Below are 24,707 nucleotides of genomic sequence, written 5' to 3' on the forward strand. Positions count from 1 at the left end.
TACTCTGTGCAAATAATAGAAAGAAAATGACAGAAAAATTAAAATTTTAAAAAGTAATAATCATATTGTTTAATAAAAATGTTTCTTGCATTTCTCACAGTGTTTCTTTAGCCCAGTTTTGCATTGAACGACAAATACCCTAAGATAAACATTCTCATATATGACCATGATAAACAAAAGGATTCCTTTCACTTATTAGTGCCACCCTTGTGAGTCCACAGAACAGTTTAAAAATCTTATGAGAGTTGAATTCTACTCCCCCTATGCATAGAGAACAAGATCTATCCATTGACCATAAAATTGGCACTATACTCAAAAGGAGCTGGGATCAGCGAATTGCTTTGAATTTGATGGATTCATTACATATGTACTGGCATTCTGTGGTAGGAGACCCTACTTCAAGTATTATTGTTAAAGACCTGATATTATGCCACTCAAAATACCATGCCCTGACATGATATTCAAGTGATTAGCTTTTGTGCTCCTCAGTTAGCATTGACCACCATTTTGTTCTTTACTGACTTTGATGCTTTGTGAATATTTAATGTAGTAAGCTAAGCTATGGTTGGGATATTCTCTGACTCTAAGTAGAGGAGGGTGCCCATATTTGTCTAATTGCATTAAAGACACGCAGGAGAAAAGACACTATTCACATTCATCCTGATCTAACGGTAAACCTTAACAACTGCAGACAACAGTGACAATGACTACCACAACCACTATTGAGGACATACACAAGTTCAGTGGGTTGGTTTTAACGGAAATCCCTCCAGCACCGTGTGTACAAAATTCTCCACTGTATCAGACACATTGACAATAACAACAGTTACAAGACAGTGTCATTTTGAGACTTTTAAACTGCCACTCCAGTGGCAATGGTCTCTAGATATACATGAAAACACTGCAAGTCATTTTGGGCAACGTCTGCAACCGCCACACTCTCAAGAGCTGGCTGCAGACAGGAAATGGAAGTTGGATGTCCCAAAAATGGATTCCAGCTCCATCCTTATCCTTAAAGGTCTATTTGTCCTGAGGTCTGTGTGTACGGACATCTCAGTGCGATGCTGCTCCTTGTAGAGCAGATACTACAAAGCTCAAGCTTGAGAGCTCAGTGGTCATAATGGAGCCGAGGACAGTTTTTACATTTACAGGAGATTTGAAACCTCTCCTGATGTGATGTTTCATCCAGTGTCACTGGTCCCACATTAGAAATGTATTTCTATTTTCTTTGGGTGCACAAAAAAATTGTACACTTTAGTTTTCTCATGCCTATTCACATAACTAAATAAAAAACAACATTTTTTAATTCCTCCCAGTCTGCTCAGAGCAGGTGTGCCAGTCAGAGGAGTTCTGCGGATTTATAATCAGCTTCTGGAAGCTTGAAAGCTACAGCTGAGGGGTTATCTAGAATGGGGACTATCGAGGACAAAGCTTATCCACATCCAGGGGTGCGGTGTCATTCTGCTGTGCGGTCCACTATTTTGCAATTTGATCCACAGTAGTCAGGTTGTATATATTTTTTCCACATGAACAGTACTCTATGGGATTACACACACAAAGTACCTCCATCTTTTTTAGCTAAGGGATGACAGAATTACAATATGGCTTATTTTTCATCATATTCATAGAGACTGAACAGCACCACCATGATTAAGGTACCCTGAAACCACACTGGATGACATGCATGGGTCTTTTCCAGTGCATAGTCTTCTGAAAAATAAATGGTAGGTTAAATGAAAGACCCTATAACAGGGCACAGAAACAGTGGACTGGATGGCTTAGAAATGCATAAAACACCTTAAGAAATGTCAAAGGATAAACAGCAAAGGCATTCACAACAATATGGATACAGAACTGGACACAAAACAATGGTGATGAGGCTACCTCATTCTAGGATGGGATATTCTCCAACGGGCATATCTCCTGGGGGAGCCAAAAGACGAATACCAGGTGAGCCAGAAGTTTACTGGTCTACTCTTTTTCTGTAAATCCTGTGAGGATTTACAACATACGACATGCACAAGAGATGAGACCCCCTTTAAAATGTATTAAATGGAAAATACAGTTTAACATACAGAACAACAGATGAAAACAACACAAGGTGAAGGTGAAGCATCAGACTGACAGGTAGGATGACATGGCGTGAGATTCAGAATACAGAATATAGTCAGTCCTGCTACAACATGTGATATCACACATTTCGTTGTTGTGCATTGTATGCTGTGGTGTGTCAACAATGACAATTAATCTCTAAATTCTAATATATTAGTACCCAAATCCAATACAACGTGGAATCACATTTGTATGTGTGATTTTCAGATGGAGAGAACAACACTAAGCAAACTACACGTGATATGGTCTTAGTGAGAAACACCACACATGCAAAAACAACTATCCCAGTGATCGATAGTGACGTCCAGTTCATTCCAGTGAATGGGTTGAATTGTTTTTCAAATCTTAAAGAATCAAATTTCACAAATTACACAAGTCAAAGTCAAAGATTCTAAAAATCCAAAAATATTTGACTAATTAGCATATAAAAAAACACAGAAGCCTTTTAAAATTCAATTACTTTTCGTAGACTGTGTGTAGCCATGCTGCCTTCAGTGGCCCTCACAATACTGTAATCCATTGTGTTTGTGGAGAGTGTATGCCCGGCCGCCTGGTGGCTGTGACTCCTTGCTCCTGACTAATGATGGTCAATATGACACTACATAAACCATTTGCTATCTTTTCTGATCCCACTAGATGGAGATCTCTGTTCAAAAAAAGGATTCAAACATGCCCAAAGGTAAACCAACAGCACCATCTAGTGCAAGGTTTCTCAACCCAGTCCTCGGGGACCACCAGACGGTCCACGTTTTTGCTCTCTCCCAATTGGCAGGGAATTGGGAGAGAGCAAAAACATGGACCGTCTGGTGGTCCCCGAGGACCGGGTTGAGAAACCCTGATCTAGTGGGATGACAAAATAGAGCAAATGGTTCTTGAAGCATCTTTGTGACCATCACTTCTCCCAACTTTTGGCAATTGACAAGTTAGCCAGTTCAGCACGTTTGGTTGCAGGAGTTACTAAGCAATTCTCATGAGACTCAACGGGGATGTTTATGATATAATTTATTAATGTAGTGGTGTTATTTCTCATTTGAAATGCATGTACAGTTTGGGGGGCGGCATGGTGGTGCAGTGGTTAGCACTGTTTGTGTCACATGTGTGTGGAGTTTGCATGTTCTCCCCGTGTTGTCATGGGGTTTCCTCCGGGTACTCCAGTTTCCCCCCACAGTCCAAAGACATGCTGAGGCTGATTGGAGTTGCTAAATTGCTCTTAGGTGTGCATGTGTGAGTGAATGGTGTGTGAGTGTGCCCTGCAATGGGCTGGCACCCCATCCAGGGTTGTTCCCTGCCTCGTGCCCATTGCTTCCAGGATAGGCTCCGGACCCCCCGTGACCCAGTAGGATAAGCGGGTTGGACAATGGATGGATGGATGGTACAGTTTGGAACCTAACCAGTTTGGTACCTTTGAAACACAAACTTAATTTGTCCCAGACAGCTAGTCGAGTTGAGATTTGGCTGAGGTCCAAGTCGAATTTCCCCATAAGAAATAATGTAAATGATCTTAATCCATTCTAGACCCCCAAATGATTTCCTATTTGAACCTATCTGCCTACCTAACTAATGATAAAAACATTAACAATCAATATAAATCAATATGAAACTAATACACACATGAAAAAGCACACATACAAAAGCAAGGGGAGATGCGTCTCCCTCTGTACAAGTTTTAGCAGGTTTGTTTTATTTTGTAGTGTTTCAAGTTTTCGGTTGAGTTGCAGCTAAATTTTTCTCAACTGATCTAGTCGACTTGGTAGAGTTGAATGCATCTCAACACACACAAGGTTTAGGAGGAATGGTCAAGTTCTGAGATTTCGATCGAGGTACAAGTAGAAAAAAAAATTGACAGACTAGTTCGACGTCTGCCTTAGTCGTGTTAAGAGGCGTTCCAGTTCCAAGGTTCTACTGTAATTACATTATTGGCCACTATTATCACTGGTGTAAGTTACTAAGCTTCAGAGTTGCATTCCCCCAACCCCATTTTCCCCATTGGATATGTGTATTTCAGTACGTGACTTTAGTGAATGCAAGGTTTTTCAGGAATGTATTAGCTGCGTTGTAGCAGGACTGACTGCAGGTCCAACTCAAAGTTCCTAGTTTTACTGGTGCCTTTCAAAGTGCCATTTTCCAAATGATTAATAAGAAGGAGGAGGCTCTGTTTGCCTGTCCCTATCAAGGTGGATCTCTGTATGTGTTCTTACCAGACTGAAATGAAATTAGTGAAAAATCAGTTACGCTTGTTTGAGGGTCGCGAACGCAGGACATAAGTATGAATGATGCCAGTAAGTAAAGCTCTGATGGAGGGTGTGTGCCCCACCAAACTGCCCGTTATGACTGCAGTCTGTTCGTATGGACTTTTCTTGAAGAGATTTGTTCAAGAAGACATATATTTGTGGGTCTATACACTACAGCAACTGTGCTAATGCAAGCCTTTGTAATGGCATCTGTGTACAAGGCTGTCTATGTATGGACAAGTCCATCAATGAAAAATAGATGGGGCTGTTCTCAGCTTCTGAAGGACTTTTGCAAGCTTTAGGTCCCTTGTGATTCTTTACCTGTGGAAACAAACATATTTCCCTTGAAGGTATGTACTGTTCCTCACATGTTTTTTAAACTCAAAACTACTGCTCAAGTTCCTAGAATATATACTGCCGCACCAAGGCAAAGCACTGTAAATCTAAGTTAAGACCAAAATTAAATCTCAGGCTCTGTTTCATCTCATGACAAATACCTTAGTTCAACCATGTTCGGTTTTGAAGAAAACACTACTATTTACCTACCTACTAGACATACAGGTGGACAGTCAAAAAAGTCATTCACTATGTTTTGCCTGGCAGTATAGCAATGTCATGACTAAATAATTCAAAGTCTTAACTGATGTCCACATACAATCCACCACAGTGACTGATCACCTTATCAACTGGCTAACCTGCTGAATGTCCAACAACTGGATAAATTTCATAAAGCCCTATCTGAAAGGGAACTTAGAATCAGATCTCATGTGCAGATTGTATCAAAGCAGAGAGATTAAACGTATCTAAATGGTAATGACTGTGTTATATCTAAGACTACAAGGCCATTTATGATGCTTAGCATCACCAAATTAGGAATATGGTTCACATATTGATCTTCTGATATTTAACAAAATCTGATACAACATATACAGTATATACTGTAAATTTTATACAAATAATGCAGTATTTCTAAGTGATATCAAACTATGATAAACACAATCCCTAAGCAGGGCATCTGATGTGACATTTTATTTAAAAAGGAGAATAGAAAACATACTGTATTAAGGGCCTTTGTTTATTCTGCACCCTTTACATGGAATTTGCTGCAGAACAACTTAAAACTTAGTAAATTGATTCCTTTGAGTGTTTTCAAGTCAAAAATTAGATGTTTTGAGTTGGATTCCCTCACATGTCAATGTTTTAACTGAGATTTCATTGTAAAAATTGGTCCTCGAATTGTTTTTTCTTTATTTATTTGTTTTTATTTTGTTTTTGTATGTATGTACTGGCATACTGTTGTGATGTAACTTAGCTGCCTATCTTGGCCAGGTCTCCCTTGCAAAAGAGATTTTTAATCTCAATGGGCTTCTCCTGGTTAAATAAAGGATATAAATATAAATAAATAAATAAACTAACACTCACAATGAGAGGATGAAAAATGGACCAGGAGCAGGGATAAATAAAGAAAAGATGTCATCTCACCCCTCAGAGTTTTGGAGATCATGGAAGCGGTTATGCCCAAATTCCCTCCTCGTCATCCTATTAGGTGAAAGGTTACAAGGCATGAAATGACAGTATAGACCACAAATGCATGCAGGGATTAGGAGACAATGTTCAGGTAAAGAGAAGGACATGCATTAGGAAAAAAGGGAAAAGTGAGAAGTTTTGAGTCTTTAGGATTGTTATGCTCTTCAGAGGAACCTAGAAGAAGCAGCCGTGAGTGTAAGGAGCTAAAGGAATCACAGCCTCTTTACCGCATTTAGGCATAGCTTTGGGGAACATTCTGGTAACACTGACCTGATCGGGAGATGGCCGATGGCTGCCATGTGGAGGACCACGGCTGGGCCCACGATGAGTGGGGGGTGGCTGATGTGGGTGTGGGGCATGAGGGGGGTGTTGAGGATGGGGGTGCTGGGGCTGATGAGGTGGGGGGTGTTGCATTTGAACCTGGGGGTGCTGAGGGTGGTGAGGTGGAGGGTGCTGAGGGTGGTGAGGTGGAGGGTGCTGGGGGTGTGGTGGCTGGGGGTATTGGGGCTGGGGGTGTGTTGGCTGGGTGTATTGGGGCTGAGGGTGTGTTGGCTGGGTGTATTGCCCTTGGGGATGTTGTAGATGTGGAGTGGGTGGGTATTGGCTCGGTGGATGTTGGGGCTGTGGAGGGTAAGGTGGAGGGTGCTGAATTTGGGGGTGAGGTGGTTGGGGTTGGAGGTGAGGTGGCTGGGGTTGGGAGTGATGGAGTTGAGGCTGAGGATGATGTGCCTGTGGGTTGGGGTGTGGAGGCTGAGGATGAGGAGAGTGTTGGGGGTGAGGGTGTTGAGGTTGATGAGGGTGGGGGTGCTGGAGTGATGCATGGGGGTGTTGAGGACCAGGGCTGGGGTTTAGCTGGGGTGGAGGATAGGGGTGTTGGGGCTGAGGTTGAGGGTGTTGAAGTTGTGGGTGGGGGTGTTGAGGATTTGGGTTGAGATGGGCTTGAGGGTATGGATGCTGGGGCTGAGGATGGGGTTGTGGGGGGTGAGGTTGCGGAGGATGGTGATGGTCTTCTTCATAGTTGTCTGCAATAAGCTTCATTCTGCTCTGTGTCTGGAATGGGGAGGAAGACAATCCATACTTCTTATTTTGTGACTAATAACATTTGGCTTGTTAGAGTAGGAGTGTATTGATGAATAGATCAATAGGCTATGTGCAGGTAGATAAACATTTATTTTACATTTGCACAAGTATGAGAAAAAGGTACATTGAAATTCCTCTCTTTGCCTACCCCATCTTACTCTTCATTTCTGGGGAAATATGGGCCTTGCTCAAGGGCCCATGGACATGTAATGGTCCAGTAGTCTTCTGATCACAGGCACAGAGACTTAGCCCACTGAGCCACTCACCACCCACAAATAAATGGGATGCAATTGTGCAGATGCTAAAAAGTCCTCACTATCCCAGGAATACCTCTAATAGCCTTAAAAGCACTTAAAACAGGGGTGTCCAATCTTATCTGCAAAGGGCCAGTGTGTATGTAGGTTTTTATGATAACCTTTAGGCCAGCTGTTCAATACCAGGTGTGAGGACTCTTCAGTCAATCAGTCCTCTAATTAGTAGTCTAATTAAGGAGTTGCAGCAAAAACCTGCACACACAGTAACCCTTTCTGGATAATATTGGCCACCTATGACTTAAAAGCACACCTTAAAAGAATGCTCTTAGTGTTACATGGTTTGCTGATTTGAATATTTGTCATATTAGATTCTTGCTTTGTTGTGTATGTCATGCTCAGGTCGACCGATCCTCCCGTGTGCCACGCCCCCTCATCTACCTCATGTGGAATACCCGTGTTACCAGCTGTTTCTCATTGTTATTAATTAGTCTGGTGTATTTAAGTTCGCGTTAGAGTATGTTTCCCCAGTCCGGTTATTGTTGTCTGTCCTTTGTGTGTGCATGATTTGTCTGCTTTAAAATAAACCCTGTGTTCACCCGATCTCTTTGGATCCTGTGCTGCTTCCCCACTCCGAGTACAAGACAGTGTACAGTAGCTGTTGATCCTTTAGGGAGCACAAGTCTGACGTCATTCTGTAGTCGGTTTATTAGCATTTTTATATGTCCGGTACCCTCGACAAAAAGCCTAGGTGAAAACTGAATGGAAATTATGTCTGCGGTTAAAATGAGTATTAAAAAAAACTTCAAGGTTTGTCGTATGTGATAATTCCTTTTTTACTGGTGGTATTTTCATGAATTTCATATACTGTCACGTAAGAGAAATTAGTATGTTGCCATTGTTTCGCTAAAGGTAGTGAATGTTCATTCCTTCCATTATCTGCAGCTTATCCGGAGTCAGGTTTCCCAGACCTCCCTTTCACCACCCTCTTCCTCCAGCCCACCCAGAGGAATACCAAGGTGCTCCCAGGCCAGCTGAGAGATATAATCAATCCTACGTGTCCTGGGTCTGTCCTAGGGTATTCTCCTGGTTGGATATACCCAAAGCACCTCCCCAGGGAGGCGTCCAGGTGGCATACTAGACAGATGTCCAAATCACCTCAACTTGCTCCTTTTGATGTGGAGGAACAGTGATTCTACTTTGAGCTCCTCTTGAATGTCTGAGTTCCTCACCCTATCTCAAAGGCTGAACCCAGACACCCCATGAAAGAAACTCATTTCTGCTACTTGTAACAAACCATGCCAAATCTTTATCCACATGTCACATGCCCAACCAGGAGAGTTAACGCACTGGATCACTGTTACACCCCATACAAGCAGGGCTACAAAGCTGTTTCACAACCGGTGTTTGGGAGATCAGACCACAACACAATTTTCCTCATGCCGGAATATAAACAATAGTCTCTTAGGGAAACTCCGGTGACGAGGAAGGTATAGTGCTGGTCTGCCCAATCAGTAATTACACTACAGAACATGCTTGAGGATGTAGACTGGGACATGTTCCAGTAAAGCGCAGATGACATCAAATACTTTGCAGAAGTAGCGGATAGCTTTGTTAGCATGCTGCCTGACAAGGTTGTCCCCATGATCACATTAAAAACATTTGGCAATCAGAAACTGTGGGTTGACGGAACCAATGAATGCCCACATCATGGCTTATAATACAGGTCTCTCCATCAGCTATATGAATAAGTATAAAGTGGCTTCATATGGAGTACAGCGTGCTGTATGACACAAAGCATCAGTAACGGGGATACATGGAATTGCACTTCCACCAGGACAACACATGCCACATGCGGCACAAACTGCGCACTATCATGGACTTTAAAAACAAATCAACCATGACCGTGAATGCCGACTCTTCATTTGCCAACATGCTCAAATAGTTTTACATCAGTTTTGAGGGTAATCGTGCTAACACTAGAGCCATGTGGCTAGAGTTGGCTATGGTCTTCTTACAGGGAGCAGTGACATCACCAGGAATGAAAGGGTAATCACCATAGCAGTGCATAATGTGCGTAAGGCGCTGGTGAATGGCAGCAAAGTGCCTGGTCCACATGACATCTATGGGTGCCTAGTATGCTGTTGCACTGACCAGCTGGCTGGAATTTTCACCTCCACCTTCAACGAATCTCTGGCTCAGTCTGGGGTCCCCAGGTGTTTCCAAAGGTCCACCATCATCACTGAATTGGTGGATGGTTTCCAGAATATTTTTGAGGCTGACTGAAAGTCATTGTCCATGGTCACACCAAACTCCTCCCACACCCGAGTTTCTGCTTCAGCAACTACCAAAGCTGCACTGTACTTAGCCTGCCAGTACTTGACAGCTGTTTCAGGGGTCCCACTAGCTACCTAAGCTTGGAAGGCCTTTTCTTCACCCTGTCAGTTCTCTTTACCTCTGGTGCCCACCATTTGGTTTGGGCCATTGCAACAGGGACTAACAACCTTATGGCCAAACCTACACAACTGCTTTAACGATGGAGTCTCAGAACCTTGCCCATTTAGGTGACCAGCTGACAGCTCAGCTCTTCTTTTCACCCGAGTGTCCAAAACATGCAGACGCAGATCCGACAATACGATTTCAAAATTGATCATCGAGCTGTGGGCTAAGGTGCTCTGGTACCAGGTACAGTACACTTATGAACACCCTTATGCTCGAACATGGTGTTCATTATGGACAAACTGAGGTTGGCACAGAAGTCGAATAACAGAGCTTAAGACTGGGCAGGCCATTCCTCCCAATCCTATCCTTCCAGGTTTCACTGTTGCTGCCTACATGCATTGAAGTCCCCCTCAGAACAATGGAGTCACCATTGAAGGTCTTCTCAAAGGCTGGATACTCTGAACTGGTATTCATTGCATACACACAGACAACAGTCAGTGCCTATCCCCTGACTCAAATTCAAAGGAAGGCAAACCTTTTGTTCACTGGTGGTAAATTCCTACCTACAGTATAGGCACCAAACTGGGGGCCTATAAGTAGACCCACACCTGCCTGGCACCTCTTACAATGGGTCACTCCAGTGTGAAATGGAGTCCAGCCCCTCTCCAGGAGATTGGTTCCAGATCCAGAGCCTTGTGTTGAGGTGAGGGCTATGCCTGTTGCCATGGGTAGAGGCCCAGCTACCAGGCCCAAGCTCACAAACTCTCTCCCCAGTCCTGACTCCATGGCAGCACCCCAGTCTGGGTGGGGTCATATCTCCCTTTATGACAGTAGCTCCCCCTGCCAGAATGTTTTCATTTCAACCCACACCCTACCACATTCATTATTAGTCTATTAAGGACCATATAAGCCTGATGATGGTAGGGTTGGAAAAGCAGAATTGAGAACCACTGCTTTATGGAAATCCTTATGGGGGAGTTCTGAATTGCACTTAGTCCAGACTCTCACATAGGACCAATTTGCCGTGGGAGACCCTACCACCATCAATTGCCCCCAACAACATAGCTCCTAGAGTCACAGAGGCGCACAAACCTCTCTACCATGATAAGATGGCAATTTATGGAGGAAGTAAATAATAGAACTACAGTGTGGCAATTTCCTAACATCACTCTGTCCAATCGCTGATCTGAGACCAGTTTTTGCCAGACCTGTATTCTCCTGAAGGAAGAACTTCTTTAACCACATTGCTCTACATCTTGGTTTATCTTTGTAATATTAAAAAAATAATTTTGAACATATTTTAGTTTAGTGTACTCGCAGTTGTGTAATTTATTGAATGGGACTTCAAAATAAAATATGCCAAATGCTATTAATAATCATATGCTAATCTAAAGGACCCCTGCTGTCTATCTGCTATAACTCAATGAAATTTGGTACATTCTGACCCTCATGCTTGCTCTGACTGAACCTGCCAACAGCCCATTATAGTAGCTGTAGTCCTCTATATGGCCAGATTTGAAATGGTTTTCACCACTTTTTAAATTTTCTGATCATCTTAAAAGAATGACACAACAGCACAGAATGGAATTGCCATAAAGGATTGCTCACTAATTTATTAATTTTCAGTGGTGAGTCACTTGGGGGTGGCGAGGAAGATGGAGGATCTTTAAGTTAACAGCAGATCACCCACAAGTTAAAATACATTAATGTGGTAAATCAGTGGTTTATATTAAGTAATAATCAGTGCTGAAATACCTCAATTATGGTCACATATTGCACTACAGTTGTGAGAAATCATTCAAAGAAATATGTCAACGTCAAAGTACTTTGTGAATGCTGTTCACATGGCTACCAGGAAATAAGCCATACATGAGGCAGAGGGTGTAGTGGTCCCTTCCTTTCAAAACTCACCACAGTTGACCAAAAGTTTTGATAAGTTATTTCTTGAAATTGGCTAAATAAATGCTATGCTGCAGAATGTTGCAACAGATGTCTCAACTATTAAAGAAACAACCTTGGAGCTAAAGGCAACTGGGGCCACCATGCAGGAGAGACTGGAGGAGGCTGAAACACATGTTTCCCAAGAGAAGGAAGAATAGGAGTGGCTACGGACTGAGGTGGGCAATACTAGTACAAAAATGGAGGCCATGTGGGGTAGACTGCAAATCTTAATAAAAGGAATACTGTGAGATTGGTAGGCCTGAAAGAAACCTACTGTATGGATGTCACGCCCACAGGGGCGGGGCGTACCAACAGCAGGGATCATCTCTGATTGCCTCCACTTCCTAAGCGGTCACAAGCAACTGACGTTGCGAGGTATTGTTGTCATAGTTATGTGCCTTACTGAGCATTTCTTTGTTCATTGTCATCCCCGTTATCCCTACCTCATGTGTCTTGCCTGCTTGTTCCGCCTGCCTTGCCTGCCTGCCCGATCATGCCTGCCCTGCCTGCCTTGCCTGCACTGGCTATAGCCGTTACTTTTGTTCGTGCTTTTGTTCCTGCCTTTGTCTGTGCTCTTCTCCTGCAGGGTCTTGTCACACCCCAGTCCCTGTCCAGCAGTCCCTTTGTCTCCCTCCTGGTCCACAAACCACCTAACCTCCTCGGCTACTTCAACAGCTACCCTCGGTTACTGCCCTTCCACTTCCACCAGTCCCACAGTTCCCTCCAGTTCTGCCCACATCTCAGGACTCTCCAGACCGAAGGACTGCTCAACACTCCCCAGCCATGCCTGTCTAAGTAGGCGCATGACTCCTGTCCCCTTAAGGGGTCCTGTCTCTTCCGGAATCCAACCCTGGAGAACCTACTCTCCACTTCGGTTGTTTAGCCCTCTGTGATCTGGAGGACACCTGAGCCCTTACCAGTTTCATTGCTTGGCCCTGTGTTCCAGTCCCAGTGCCCTGTCCCACCAGTGTTCCCCATTCCATATTACCTTTGCTTCCCTGTCCTCTTTCCACTCCTGTCCCTGTGGCACTCTTGCCTGTCTGTCCTGTAAGACTTGTCTTGTTCAATCTGTCCATGTGTCACCCTTTGTCACTGCAATTTCCAGTTCCCTGTTAGCATGTGTGTTTGCCCACGGTTCATCCCTGTTTTGTGTTCTGTCCTGTTTACTCTCATGTGGCTGGCGTCCCTGTGTATTTCTGTCCGGTTGGGTTTTGTCCAGTCCAGTGTTTTGTCCCTTGCCCAGGGTTTAATTCTGTCTACACCCCTGACATATTGCCTAGTCCGTTCAGAGTTATATCCTGGTTGCTTGAGAGATGTGTACTAAAGTGAGTAAGCCTGTCTGAAAAGATGGGTTTTGAGTTTACTCTTAATATTGAGTTTGAGATAGTTGGATGAGAGCCATGATCCAATTTCCATAAGATAATTTGAGAGGGATGTGGGTGGAAGAGAGGAGCTGGGTTTAGAAGAAATGTAGAGCTGGGTGTCATCAGCATAACAATGAAAGTTAACATTGTATTTACGAAATATATAGCCGAGAGGAAGCATGTAAATAATGAACAGTAGGGGCCCCAATACTGAACCCTGGGGCACACCAGCTGAGATGGAAAATGAACGTGAGGAATAGGATTTGAGGTGGATAAATTGGGAGCGACCTGACAGATAAGAGGTGAACCAAGCGAGGGGAATTTGACGAATACCAATTGATGCTATTCGATTCAAAAGAGTGTGATGAGAAATGGTGTCAAAGGCTGCACTCAGATCCAGGAGGATAAGGATAGTTAGCAGGCCAGTACCTTGGTGTACCTTAGGAGATCTTCTGTCTTAGCCCCTCGTGTCAATCTATTAGGTCCTCACCTGTCCTGCTTCACTCCCTCTGTTTCTCCTGGTGTTCCTGTTAGTCCATCTCATGCCTGCCTTTAGGACTGACCTTACTGACTTCCTACCCACTGCCCGAGCCCATCTGGTCACTGTCTTTTGCCTGCTAACTCAGATTTGTTTGCTGCCGATCCCCACAATAAAACCTTGGGTCTCCTGCAACTGGGTCTTGTGCAGCATTGTTCCGCCAGGGTGTAACAGAATACTTCTCCGAAAGACCATGGACCCCTTGGAGACACAGCAGCAACTCCAGAAACAGGTGAGCCAACTTACCACCCTGGATAACCAGCTGCTTAAAGGACAAGCGGTTCACACTTCTCTGCCTGATTAACCCTCCTAGAGTCATAGCCTCAGTTCACATCACCTGAGAAGTATGATGGGAACCCCGACACCTGATGCAGTGCAAGCTTCCGCGGTGAAACAGCCCGGGTCTGATCTGTCATCTCCCTGCTGACCAGAAGAGTGAGAGAGTGAGCCACAGGACTCTGGATAGAGGATAAGCTGCTCCTCAATTCTGCTCAGGAGTTTCAACATGCCTTCCGTAAGGTATTTGATCATCCAGCCCTGGGACGAAGTTTGGGAGACCAGCTGTTTGACCTCTGACAGGGTATGAAGACAGTGGCCAACTTCTCATTGGAGTTTCGGACCATTGCTGCGGGAATAAGGTGGCCAGATGACTTCCTGAAGGTCCTTTATTGATGTGCTTTGAACCCTAATCTCTGGGATGAGCTCTCCTTTCACAGAGAGGCCCATTCTTTCAAGGATTATGTTTGCCTGTTGGCTCTTGCCTGTATGCCAACGGCCATCTCAGTCTGAGACCAACAGCGCCATCATCAAGGTCCATACCACTCCCTCAATCTACGCAGAGAAACCGGAACCCATGCAGGTGGGAAGTTTGCCACTGACCGCTGTTGAGAGGCAACACCGGTATGACCAGCAGTTGTGCCTGTATTGTGGAGAACCTTGACACACAGTCCGAAGCTGCCCCATCTGTCCTGCTGGCCAAGAAGACTCCATCCATACTCTTTACCTTCCAACACCAACTGAACTGGAGTCATGCTTCAGTCCCATGGAGGGGTGACATCACAAATGGGTCCTGCAAACTGTATCATCATGGGTGCAGCCTTCAGTGCCACCCTACACAGGCTAACGTGAAGAAAGGACTCATTGATGGACTTTGTCTTGATCCTTAATCACAACTTATGTATAGGTTTTAGCAAGCACGTCCACTCTTTTCTGTTTTCAGTAATGTTAGTATGCCCAGGGGAGTTAGGCAGCCAGGTGACCTTGGACCCCCAGAGGTTCCTGTCCTCAATTGTCATCTGGCTTTCTTCATTTAATTTCTTTTCTTCCTTTTTCTCCATTCTGTATTACTCTCTCTAATGGTGTTGTCATCTATCACATCCATGTAAAGTGCCTTGGGACGACTCTGTTGTGAAATGGGCTATATAAAAATAAAGAAATTAATTGAATATAGTATCTATCTATACTTTGTTGGATTCCGAGGCAGCCGGGGATTTTATTGACCTGTGTTTTGAGATGCGGCTTCAGTTGGTACTAGAGGAGCTCCATTTCCCTCTCATGGTGCAAGGAGTGGATGACCCTTAGAGATGGGTAGAATCACACACGTTTTACAGTGCAAGTAGGTCTGTTACATCGCGAATGGATTTGGTTTCTGGTGCTCACCTCCACCCACGATGCAGTAATTCTGGGGCATCCTTGGCTGTAAAAGCATAATCCCCAAATTGACTGGCAGACAGAAGAGCTAGCCGCATGGTCCCCCTCTTGTATGTCCAACTGAGTTTCTGTGCTTTGCAAGGTGTCATCCATGGAAAGCCTGAAGCCGGAGGACCTGTCAGTGATCCTGGAGGAATACCATGACTTCCTGGATGTGTTCAGCAAATCACAGGCATTCCAGCTTCCCCTGCATTGACTGTGATTACTCCATCAACCTCCTTGAGGAGGCCACTATTTCCAAAGGTCGCTTGCATTCCCTTTCACAGCCAGAAGAGGAGGCACTTGAGGAATACATACAAGATGGATTGAAGCAAGGTATTATCCGTCCATGTACCTCTCCGGTGACCTCTGGATTCTTTTTTGTAAAGAGAAAGGATTGTGGTCTCCATCCATGCATCAACCGCGTCCTCAAAGCCATCACGTTGAAGAAAAGAAAGTGATCCCCTCGGCCCTCAAGGAGTTGCAGGAGGCAGTGATCTTCACCAAACTGGCTCTCACCAAATGCCGAAACAGGCTGGAGGGGGCTAGGCATCCGTTTGTGGTCTTCACTGACCACTGTAACCTGGAGTACCAGCAAAATGCAAAACGGCTTAATGCTCAGCAAGCTCATTGGTCCCTGTTTTTCATTCGCTTTGATTTCAAGGTATCCTCCATCCATCATCTTCCGCTGGATCTGAGGTCGGGTCGCGGGGGCAGCAGTCTCAGCAGGGAAACCCAGACTTCCCTCTCCCCGGCCACTTCATCCAGCTCCTCTGGGGGAATCCTGAGGCATTCCCAGGCCAGCCGAAAGACATAGTCCCTCCAGCATGTCCTGGGTCTTCCCCGGGGTCTCCTCCCAGTGGGACATGCCTGGAACACCTCAACAGGGAGGCGTCCTGACCAGATGCCCGAGCCACCTCATCTGGCTCCTCTCAATGCGGAGGAGCAGCGGCTCTACTTCGAGTCTCTCCCGAATGACCGAGCTCCTCACCCTATCTCTAAGGGAAAGCCCAGCCACCCTGCGGAGAAAACTCATTTCGGCCGCTTGTACTCGCGATCTCGTTCTTTCGGTCACTACCCACAGCTCGTGATCATAGGTGAGGGTAGGAACGTAGATCGACTGGTAAATCGAGAGCTTTGCCTTTTGGCTCAGCTCCTTCTTCACCATGACAGACCGATGCAGTGCCCGCATCACTGCTGACGCCGCACCGATCCACCTGTTGATCTCCCACTCCATCCTTCCCTCACTCGTGAACAAGACCCCGAGATACTTAAACTCTTCCACTTGGGGAAGGACCTCCTCCCTGACCCGGAGAGAGCACTCCACCCTGTTCTGGCTGAGGACCATGGTCTCGGATTTGGAGGTGCTGATTTTCATCCCAGCCGCTTCACACTCGGCTGCGAACTGCTCCAGTGAGAGCTGAAGGTCACGGTCTGATGAGGCCAACAGAACCACATCATCTGCAAAAAGCAGAGACCTAATCCTGAGGTCACCAAACTGGACACCCTCAAGAGGAGGAGCCCTAGTGGAGACCAACACTCACCGGAAACGAGTCCGACTTACTGCCGACAATGCGGACCAAGCTCTGGCACCGGTCGTACAGGGACCGAACAGCCCTTATAAGGCAGCCCGGTACCCCATACTCCCGGAGCACTCCCCACAGGACTCCCCGAGGGACGCGGTCGAATGCCTTCTCCAAGTCCACAAAACACATGTAGACTGGTTGGGCAAACTCCCACGCACCCTCCAGGACCCTGCCGAGAGTATAGAGCTGGTCCACTGTTCCACGGCAAGGGCAAAAACCACACTGCTCCTCCTGAATCTGAGGTTCGACTATCCGACGGACCCTCCTCTCCAGCACCCCCGAATAGACCTTATCAGGGATGCTGAGAAGTGTGATCCCCCTATAGTTGGAACACACTCTCCGGTCCCCCTTCTTGAAGAGAGGGACCACCACCCCGGTCTGCCAATCCAGAGGCACCACCCCCGATGTCCACGTGATGCTGCAGATGCGTGTCAACCACGACAGCCCTGCAACATCCAGAGCCTTGAGGAACTCTGGGCGGATCTCATCCACCCCCGGGGCTCGGCCACCGCAGAGCTTTTTAACCACCTCAGCGACCTCTGCCCCAGAGATAGGTGAGCCCACCCCTAAGTCCCCAGACTCTGCTTCCTCATTGGAAGGCATGTCGGTGGGATTGAGGAGGTCTTCGAAGTACTTCTTCCACCGACCCACAACATCCCGAGCTGAGGTCAGCAGCGCACCATCCCCACCATAAACCTCTCTCACCTCATGTAATCGTTTTCTCTGTTCTTCCTATGCCCGGGTCGCTGCTCGTGCGGTCGCCTGGCTGGCTTGTAGAGCGGCTGTCTCCTGACCTGTCTTCCCCTACTGTTTGTATGTATAGTCAGGTTGATCTCAACACTGCTCTATGTGCCCTTTAATTGCCCCTCGGGGACAAATAAAGTGTTTGAAATGAAATGAAATGAAAATAAACAGTGTTGAAGCTGCACTGCTTTCCTGCCCTGAGACGCCGGATGGTGGACCAGAATCTCCTCGAAGCTGTCCAGAAGTCGTTCTCCATGGCCTCGCCCAACTCCTCCCATACCCAAGTTCTTGCCTCAGCGACTGCCGAAGCAGCGTTCCGCTTGGCCCGCCGGTACTCATCAGCTGACTCCGAAGTCCCACAGGCTAAAAAAGCCTGATAGGACTCCTTCTCCAGCTTGACGGCATCCCTCACCGCCGGTGTCCACCAGCAGGTTCGGGGATTGCCGCCGCGACAAGCACCGACCACCTTACGGCCACAGCTCCGGTCAGCCGCCTCCACAATGGAGGCGCAGAACATGGCCCATTCAGACTCAATGTCCCCCGCCTCCCCGGGACATGGGCGAAGTTCTGCCGGAGGTAGGAGTTGAAGCTCCTCCTGACAGGGGATTCTGCCAGGCGTTCCCAGCAGACCCTCACTATACTCTTGGGTCTGCTAGGTCTGACCGGCTTCCTCCCCCACCATCGGAGCCAACCCACCACCAGGTGGTGATCGGTTGACAGCTCCGCCCCTCTCCTCACCCGAGTGTCCAATACATGTGGCCGCAAGTCCGATGACATGACCATAAAGTCGATCAATTCGATCATCGAACTGCGGCCTAGGGTGTCCTGGTGCCAAGTGCACATATGAACACCATTATGCTTGAACATGGTGTTCATTATGGACAATCCATGATGAGCACAGAAGTCCAATAACAAAACACCACTCCCAATCACACCCCTCCAGGTTTCACTGTCATTGCCCACGTGAGCATTGAAGTCCCCCAATAGAACAAGAGAGTCCCCAGGAGGAGCGCTCTCCAACACCCCTTCCAAGGACTCCAAAAAGGGTGGGTATTCTGAATTGCTGTTTTCACTCGTCATAAGGGGTCTTTTTGAGCCGCACCCAGGACCTGTTTGCCTTGGGTGACCCTACCAGGGGCATAAAGCCCCAGACAACTTAGCTCCTGGGATCACTGGAACACGCAAACCCCTCCACCACGATAAGGTCTCGGCTCCAGGAGGGGAAGGTATCCTACCTTCCCGAAAAGAAGAATGTGAAAGCTAATGCCCTGTCCTGACAACATGGCTTGTTGGAGGCAGAAGACCTGGATCACCCCATTCTGCCTCAGTCCTGTTTTGCAGGTCCCATCGTTTGGACCCTCGATGAGTCCATCCACACCGCTCATGATCAAGATCCACCTCCTCCCGAGCACTCCGCTATTTACGTACCTCCACGACTGTGCTCTGCCACCCATCAATGGGTACATACCTCCCGAAGGTCTGAGCATCCTGGGGTCTTCGCCACTTCGCGCATGGTCTCCTGTCAGTATTGGTTGCCCAGATGGAGAAATGATGTGGAAGAGTACGTTGTGTCCTGTCCCGAGTTTTCCCAGTTGAAGTCATCCATTCAGCCACCCTCCAGATTGTTCCAGCCTTTGCCTGTTCCATCCCGAACCTGGTCCCACATCGCCCGGGAATTCATCACCGATCTCCCTGCATCCCGAGGTAACACAGTAATACTTGCTATCGTTGATCGCTTCTTGCAAATGTGCAGTCTCATAGCCTTGCCAAAGTTACCCATAGCTAAAGGATAGCAGACCTCCTGATAGACTGGGTGTATCAAATTTACAGGATCCCTGAAGGTATAGTAGCAGTTTGCGGACCTTAGTTTGTTTCCTAAGTGTTCTGGGCATTTTGCAACAAACTCAAAATAACCCTGATTGTCTCCTTGAGTTATCATCCCCAGACCAATGGAATGGCTGAGCGGATGAATCAGGAGGTCTCGAAAGCTCCTGTACCTGTTATGTCAGGCCTCCAGAATGGGCTCTCCATCTCCCTTGGGCTGAATACGCACGCAACACGTGACTTAACTGTCTCCCTTCCAGTGTGTGCTGAGTTATCAACCACCACGTTTCCCCTGGGATGCACCCCCCAGCAATGTCCCACATGTGGAGGAGTGGTTCCGGAATTGTTAGCATATGTAGTCCCCCTTGCAACTGCTTCTACAGCAACAAGCTGAGCGTCAGAAAGTTTTTGCAGATCACCAACATCATCCATCCCCTGAGGTGTGACCCAGACAATGCGTGTGGCTCTCCATCTGGAACCTGAGACTCCGCACCTGTCATAAGCTTGCGCCTCGATATATCAGACCATTCAAGATGATACGTAAGGTTGGTCTTACCACCTGCAGCTCCCCAGTGTTTATAGGATCTCCTTGACTTTCGATGTTTCTCTGTTGAAGCTGGTTTGTTATAAGTAAGTAAAATTTTATTTGTAACACACATTTCAAGAACACTGCATGTTCACCAAAGTGCTGTACATGTCACACAACAGGTAAGTGAAAAGACAAAATACACATTACACATACATTACGCATATAATAAACAGAAAGAAAAAATACCAGTCAATATGCCTCTAGAATAGGTTTAGTACAATTATCCAGTGTAGTCACTCAAATGCCAGCAAGAAAAAATACGTTTTGAGTCTTTTTTTAAATACTGGAATAGAAGGCAAGCATTTAATGCTTGCTGGTAAAGAGTTCCATAACCTGGATCCAATTTCTGCAAAAGCCCTATCACCCCTTGTTTTCAGTTGGGTGCGAGGAACAGCTAGAAGAAGCTCATTGGATGACCTGAGTGTTCTAGAGGTGGACTGAAACTGACCAAATCATGCTATGTATAGAGGGGCCTGCCCATTTATTGCATTAAAATCAAAAAGCAGAATCTTAAACTTAATCCTAAAATCAATTGGGAGCCAGTGAAGTAATGCTAAAATCGGTGTAATGTGCTTCCTCTTCCTAGTGCCAGCCAATAGCATGCTAAACATGCTATGGAAGACTAATTGATGCCCATGTACAAAGCATTACGGTAATCCAAATGTGGGGAAATGAGGGCATGAATAACTTTTTACAGATTAGGGAAAGAAAGATTGTCTATAATTTTCTAAATGAGTCTTAGATGAGTTTATCTGCTTATCAAATGTAAGTTCAGTGTGACAGATTACCCCAAGGTTCCTGCCATGGCGTCATACTTGTTATAGCACAGTGCACCGCCGAGTGGAAGCCACTCCAGGATGAAGAAAGGGTTACGCTATCAGAGCCCTTCTGGACTCTTGTTGATGTTGAGGAGTCCTCCAATACCTTTTGGACTGGGAGGGATATGGCCCAGAAAAGCGTTCCTGGGTACCCACCAAAGACATGTTGGACCCCGCCCTCAAGACTGCCTTTCACCACGTTCATCCCCCGAGACCAGCACCATGTCCCCTGGGCTGCCCCCGGGATCCCTCTCGGCCAGGAGGTGGCCATTGGGGGTGGGGATGGTACTGCCGGGTGGGGCAGGCCAATTGAATAGAGACCTCTCTCACCTGCTGGCACTATTTACCTGGCAGAGCAGGGAATGGCTAGTGTGAAGTATCGTTGCAGCTAATGCATCACACCGAACGTTCTAACCTCCTTGCTTTGTGTGTCCCGTTTCCTGCCTTGCTTCCTGTCTGCCCTCCTCACCTTACCTGCTTCACTCCCTCTGTGTCTCCTGGTGTTCCTGTTGCCCTGTCTTGTGCCTGATTGTAGGACTGATCTCAACAGTTTCTGACCCACTGCCCAAACCCATTCTGGTTACTGTCTTTTGCCTGCTGACTCAGATTGTTTGCTGCCAATCCCCACAATAAAACCTTGGCTCTCCTGCAACTGGCTCTTGTGCAGTTTGTTCTGCCGGGGTGTGACAGACAGACTCTGTGACATATCTGGCTAATTTAATGGACACTATACACTCCATTTCTAGGTTTTCAGGATATACTTTAAACTGGAACAAATTGGAGGCCATGCCCCTTTCAAAGTCTTGCTTTCCATAAATGTTGGACAAGTTTAACTTCAAATGGGACCCTGAGGGAATGAGGTATTTGGGCATTAAATTAAGTCAGGATCTTGAGAGAATGCCACTAAGCAATATTAATCCATTATTTCTTAAGATTAAAACCAATCTGGACAAATGGGAGAAGATGAATTTGACTTCGTGGGGAAAAATTAACATAAAATGACTGTAGCACCTCGTTAGAATAATATAGCCTTGATGCTGCCAATCACAATAACAAAAATAGTTTTCAAAAATATGAGAATAAAATTAAGCAGTTTTTATGGGAAGGTAAAAGGCCAATAATTAAATTAAATACATTTTATGCACTTTAAGAGAAAGGAGGTCTGGGCCAGCCAAATCTTATATTACACAGCTTATCATTTGGTATGTCTAAGCTAGCTAAATATTTTAACACAACTGATCAAGTAAATTGGTTGGATATTGAGTTCGATTTGTGTTTACTATTTCATCCCATTGATGCTCTTTCCCAGGGCTCCGGGAATTCAGAAAACCCAATTCTTGGCTGTTCTAGAGAAGTATGGGTCAAAACTCATAGAATGTACAAGCTGTCACCCCAAATACAAAAATACCCTTTGCTATGGCATAATCCTGAAATTCATAACAGGAAAACAGCAGTGCATTGGAGTGGGTAGCATTGCTGTGGCATACATACAGTACTGTATGGGACATGTATGAGGATGGAGTGTTTGTGCCTTATGGGAAATGAGTTGAATAATTTGGAATTAAGAGTTTGGAGATATTTACAGACGAGGAACTTTTAAAATTCTGAGTTTAAAGAGGTTGATGATGATTTGTTTAGATACTTGTATTTGCAGCAAGAATGCTGTACTGCTTCCCTTTTTGATAACTCTATTAGTAATTTTTCCCAATATATTGGTGCTCTGACAGGCATAGATATTGAACAAGGGAAGTGGCTGAACATCCTGGCAGATTGTGTGCAAACTCTTGGGGGAAGCAAGAGGAAAGTTCATGCAGTATAAAATACTTCACAGGTACTATCATACACCATTACGACTTTACAGAATGAAGGTTTTGAATGATAATAGGTGTTTGAAGTGTCGAATGGAGACCTTAACTTTTTTTCATTGTATATAGGAATTCCCCATGATCAGGCCTTTCTGGGTTGAAGTTTTAAAGATATTGAGTAGTTGGTATGGATCAGATGTTCCTCTATACCCAGAATGTGTTTGCTGGGGCACAGATCTCAGATGCCAAATATATCAAGGAACTTAATTTCATTTATAATTGCTGCTTTAGTCAATGCATCCCCAATAATTTTGAGGCACTGGAAAATTACTAGAGCCCTGTATGTGAAAGAATGGATGTGGGCCATGGTGGAAACATCGTCGTATGCTCATTGGATCGAAAGGAGATAAAAATGAAACTGATACAACTTTGCTATGGCTTAGACTTTGGACTCGTACGAAAACAACAGTTTGTGCTGTGTAGGTTCCCCCCTCCACCCATAATATACTTAATATCTTAATTTGAGAACCAATGTATTACATATGTATGGGTATAAGGGTGTGTGTATATATATATGTGTGTGTATTTTTGTGGATGTATTCAATTCAATTCAATTCAATTCTTTATTGTCATGTGTACAAGTACAAGTACTGTGTACAATGAAATGCTTACTTGCATGAGCTCCTGCAGACAGTGAACATAGACAGCAAGACAGACAACAGGATGACAAGAGATGACATGAATGATAAAGTGAATTTTAAATAAGTAGAATAAATAAGACCAAGTAAAATAAATAAGACCAAGAGACAGAGAGAAGTATATGTATGGGTAGCAGTGGAGGTGACACAGGTTACTGATTGTTCATGAGTCTGATTGCAGTTGGGTAGAAACTGTTCCTAAACCTGGAGGTACGCGTCCGAATGGACTTCAGTCGCTCCCCAGATGGGAGGAGGGTGAAAAGTGACAGTGCAGGGTGGCTGGGGTCTTGCCTGATACGGTTCACTTTCCTGAGACAGCGTGTAGTGTGGATATCGCGGATCGCAGGGAGCTGTGTGCCCGTGATCTTCTGTGCTGAGTGCACCAGCCGCTGCAGAGCTCTGTGGTCCTGAACTGAGCAGCTGCTGTACCAGGATGTGATGCATCCTGTCAGGATGGATTCCACAGTACACCTGTAGAATCTGCACAGGGTTGTGGGGGACATCCGGGCTTTCCTCAGTCTCCTGAGGAAGTAGAGGCGTTGTTGTGCTCTCTTGACTATTGCCGCAGTGTGACTTGACCATTTGAGGTCATCAGTGAGGGTGACTCCGAGGAACCTAAAGCTGCTGACCTGCTCCACAGCCTCACCTCCAATGTAGATGGGGCTGTGCTCTGTTGCCTGTTTGCGGAAATCCACAATCATCTCCTTAGTTTTCTTGACGTTGAGGGAGAGGTTGTTGTTCTGACACCAATCTTCCAGGTCTGACCTCCTCCCTATAGGCCGTCTCATTGTCCTCGCTGATCAGACCTATTACCGTGGTATCGTCAGCAAACTTAAAGATGGAGTTGGAGCTGTACTTAGCTACACAGTCATGGGTGTAGAGAGAGTAAAGTAGGGGGCTCAGCACACTTCCCTGCGGGGTGCCAGTGCTGATGGTGATGATGGAGGAGGTTTTTCCACCCATGCGCACTTGCTGAGGTCTGTCGGTGAGGAAATCCAGTACCCAGTTGCACAGTGAAGAGCTAAGCCCCAGATCCAGGAGTTTAGTGATGAGCTGGGATGGAATGACGGTGTTAAATGCAGAGCTGTAGTCCACAAACAGCAGCCTGGCATAACAGTTCTTGTTTTCCAGATGGGACAGGGTGGTATGGAGTGTGATGGAGATGGCATCCTCTGTGGACATATTGCTACGGTAGGCAAACTGGAAGGGGTCCAGACTGTCAGGGATGGTGTCTTTGATGTGTTCTAGCACCAGCCTCTCGAAGCACTTCATGACTATGGGAGTAAGTGCTACTGGGCGGTAATCATTAAGGCAGTCTATTTTATTTTTATTTGGGACAGGGATGATGGCTGAATGCTTGAAGCAGGTGGGGACAGATGAAACTTTCAGAGATGTATTAAAAATGACCGTAAAGACTGCAGCTAGTTGATCGCAACATGTCTTTAAGACGCGACCTGAGACTCTGTCT

At 45.9% G+C, this 24,707-nt stretch overlaps 1 protein-coding gene across 4 annotated transcripts in view; it reads right to left on the bottom strand.

The window, feature by feature from the left end:
* Positions 1 to 2,916: 2,916 nt before the first annotated feature.
* Positions 2,917 to 24,707, bottom strand: part of LOC111852561 (ERC protein 2-like) — a 69,189-nt gene continuing 47,398 nt past the window's right edge. For 3 of the 4 annotated variants that reach the window (XM_072714946.1, XM_072714947.1, XM_072714944.1), the window contains 3 exons: positions 6,141 to 6,920; positions 5,826 to 5,882; positions 2,917 to 4,664 (listed from right to left, as the gene is read on the bottom strand). In XM_072714946.1, the coding sequence (XP_072571047.1) occupies positions 5,856 to 5,882; positions 6,141 to 6,920 (807 nt within the window). In that variant the 3' untranslated portion in view covers positions 2,917 to 4,664; positions 5,826 to 5,855. Of the gene's footprint in view, positions 4,665 to 5,823; positions 5,883 to 6,140; positions 6,921 to 24,707 lie in introns of those variants that run through there. The other variant, XM_072714945.1, reaches the window with a different exon arrangement.

Source organism: Paramormyrops kingsleyae, chromosome 8, assembly GCF_048594095.1.
Source record: "Paramormyrops kingsleyae isolate MSU_618 chromosome 8, PKINGS_0.4, whole genome shotgun sequence".
NCBI lineage: Eukaryota > Metazoa > Chordata > Actinopteri > Osteoglossiformes > Mormyridae > Paramormyrops > Paramormyrops kingsleyae.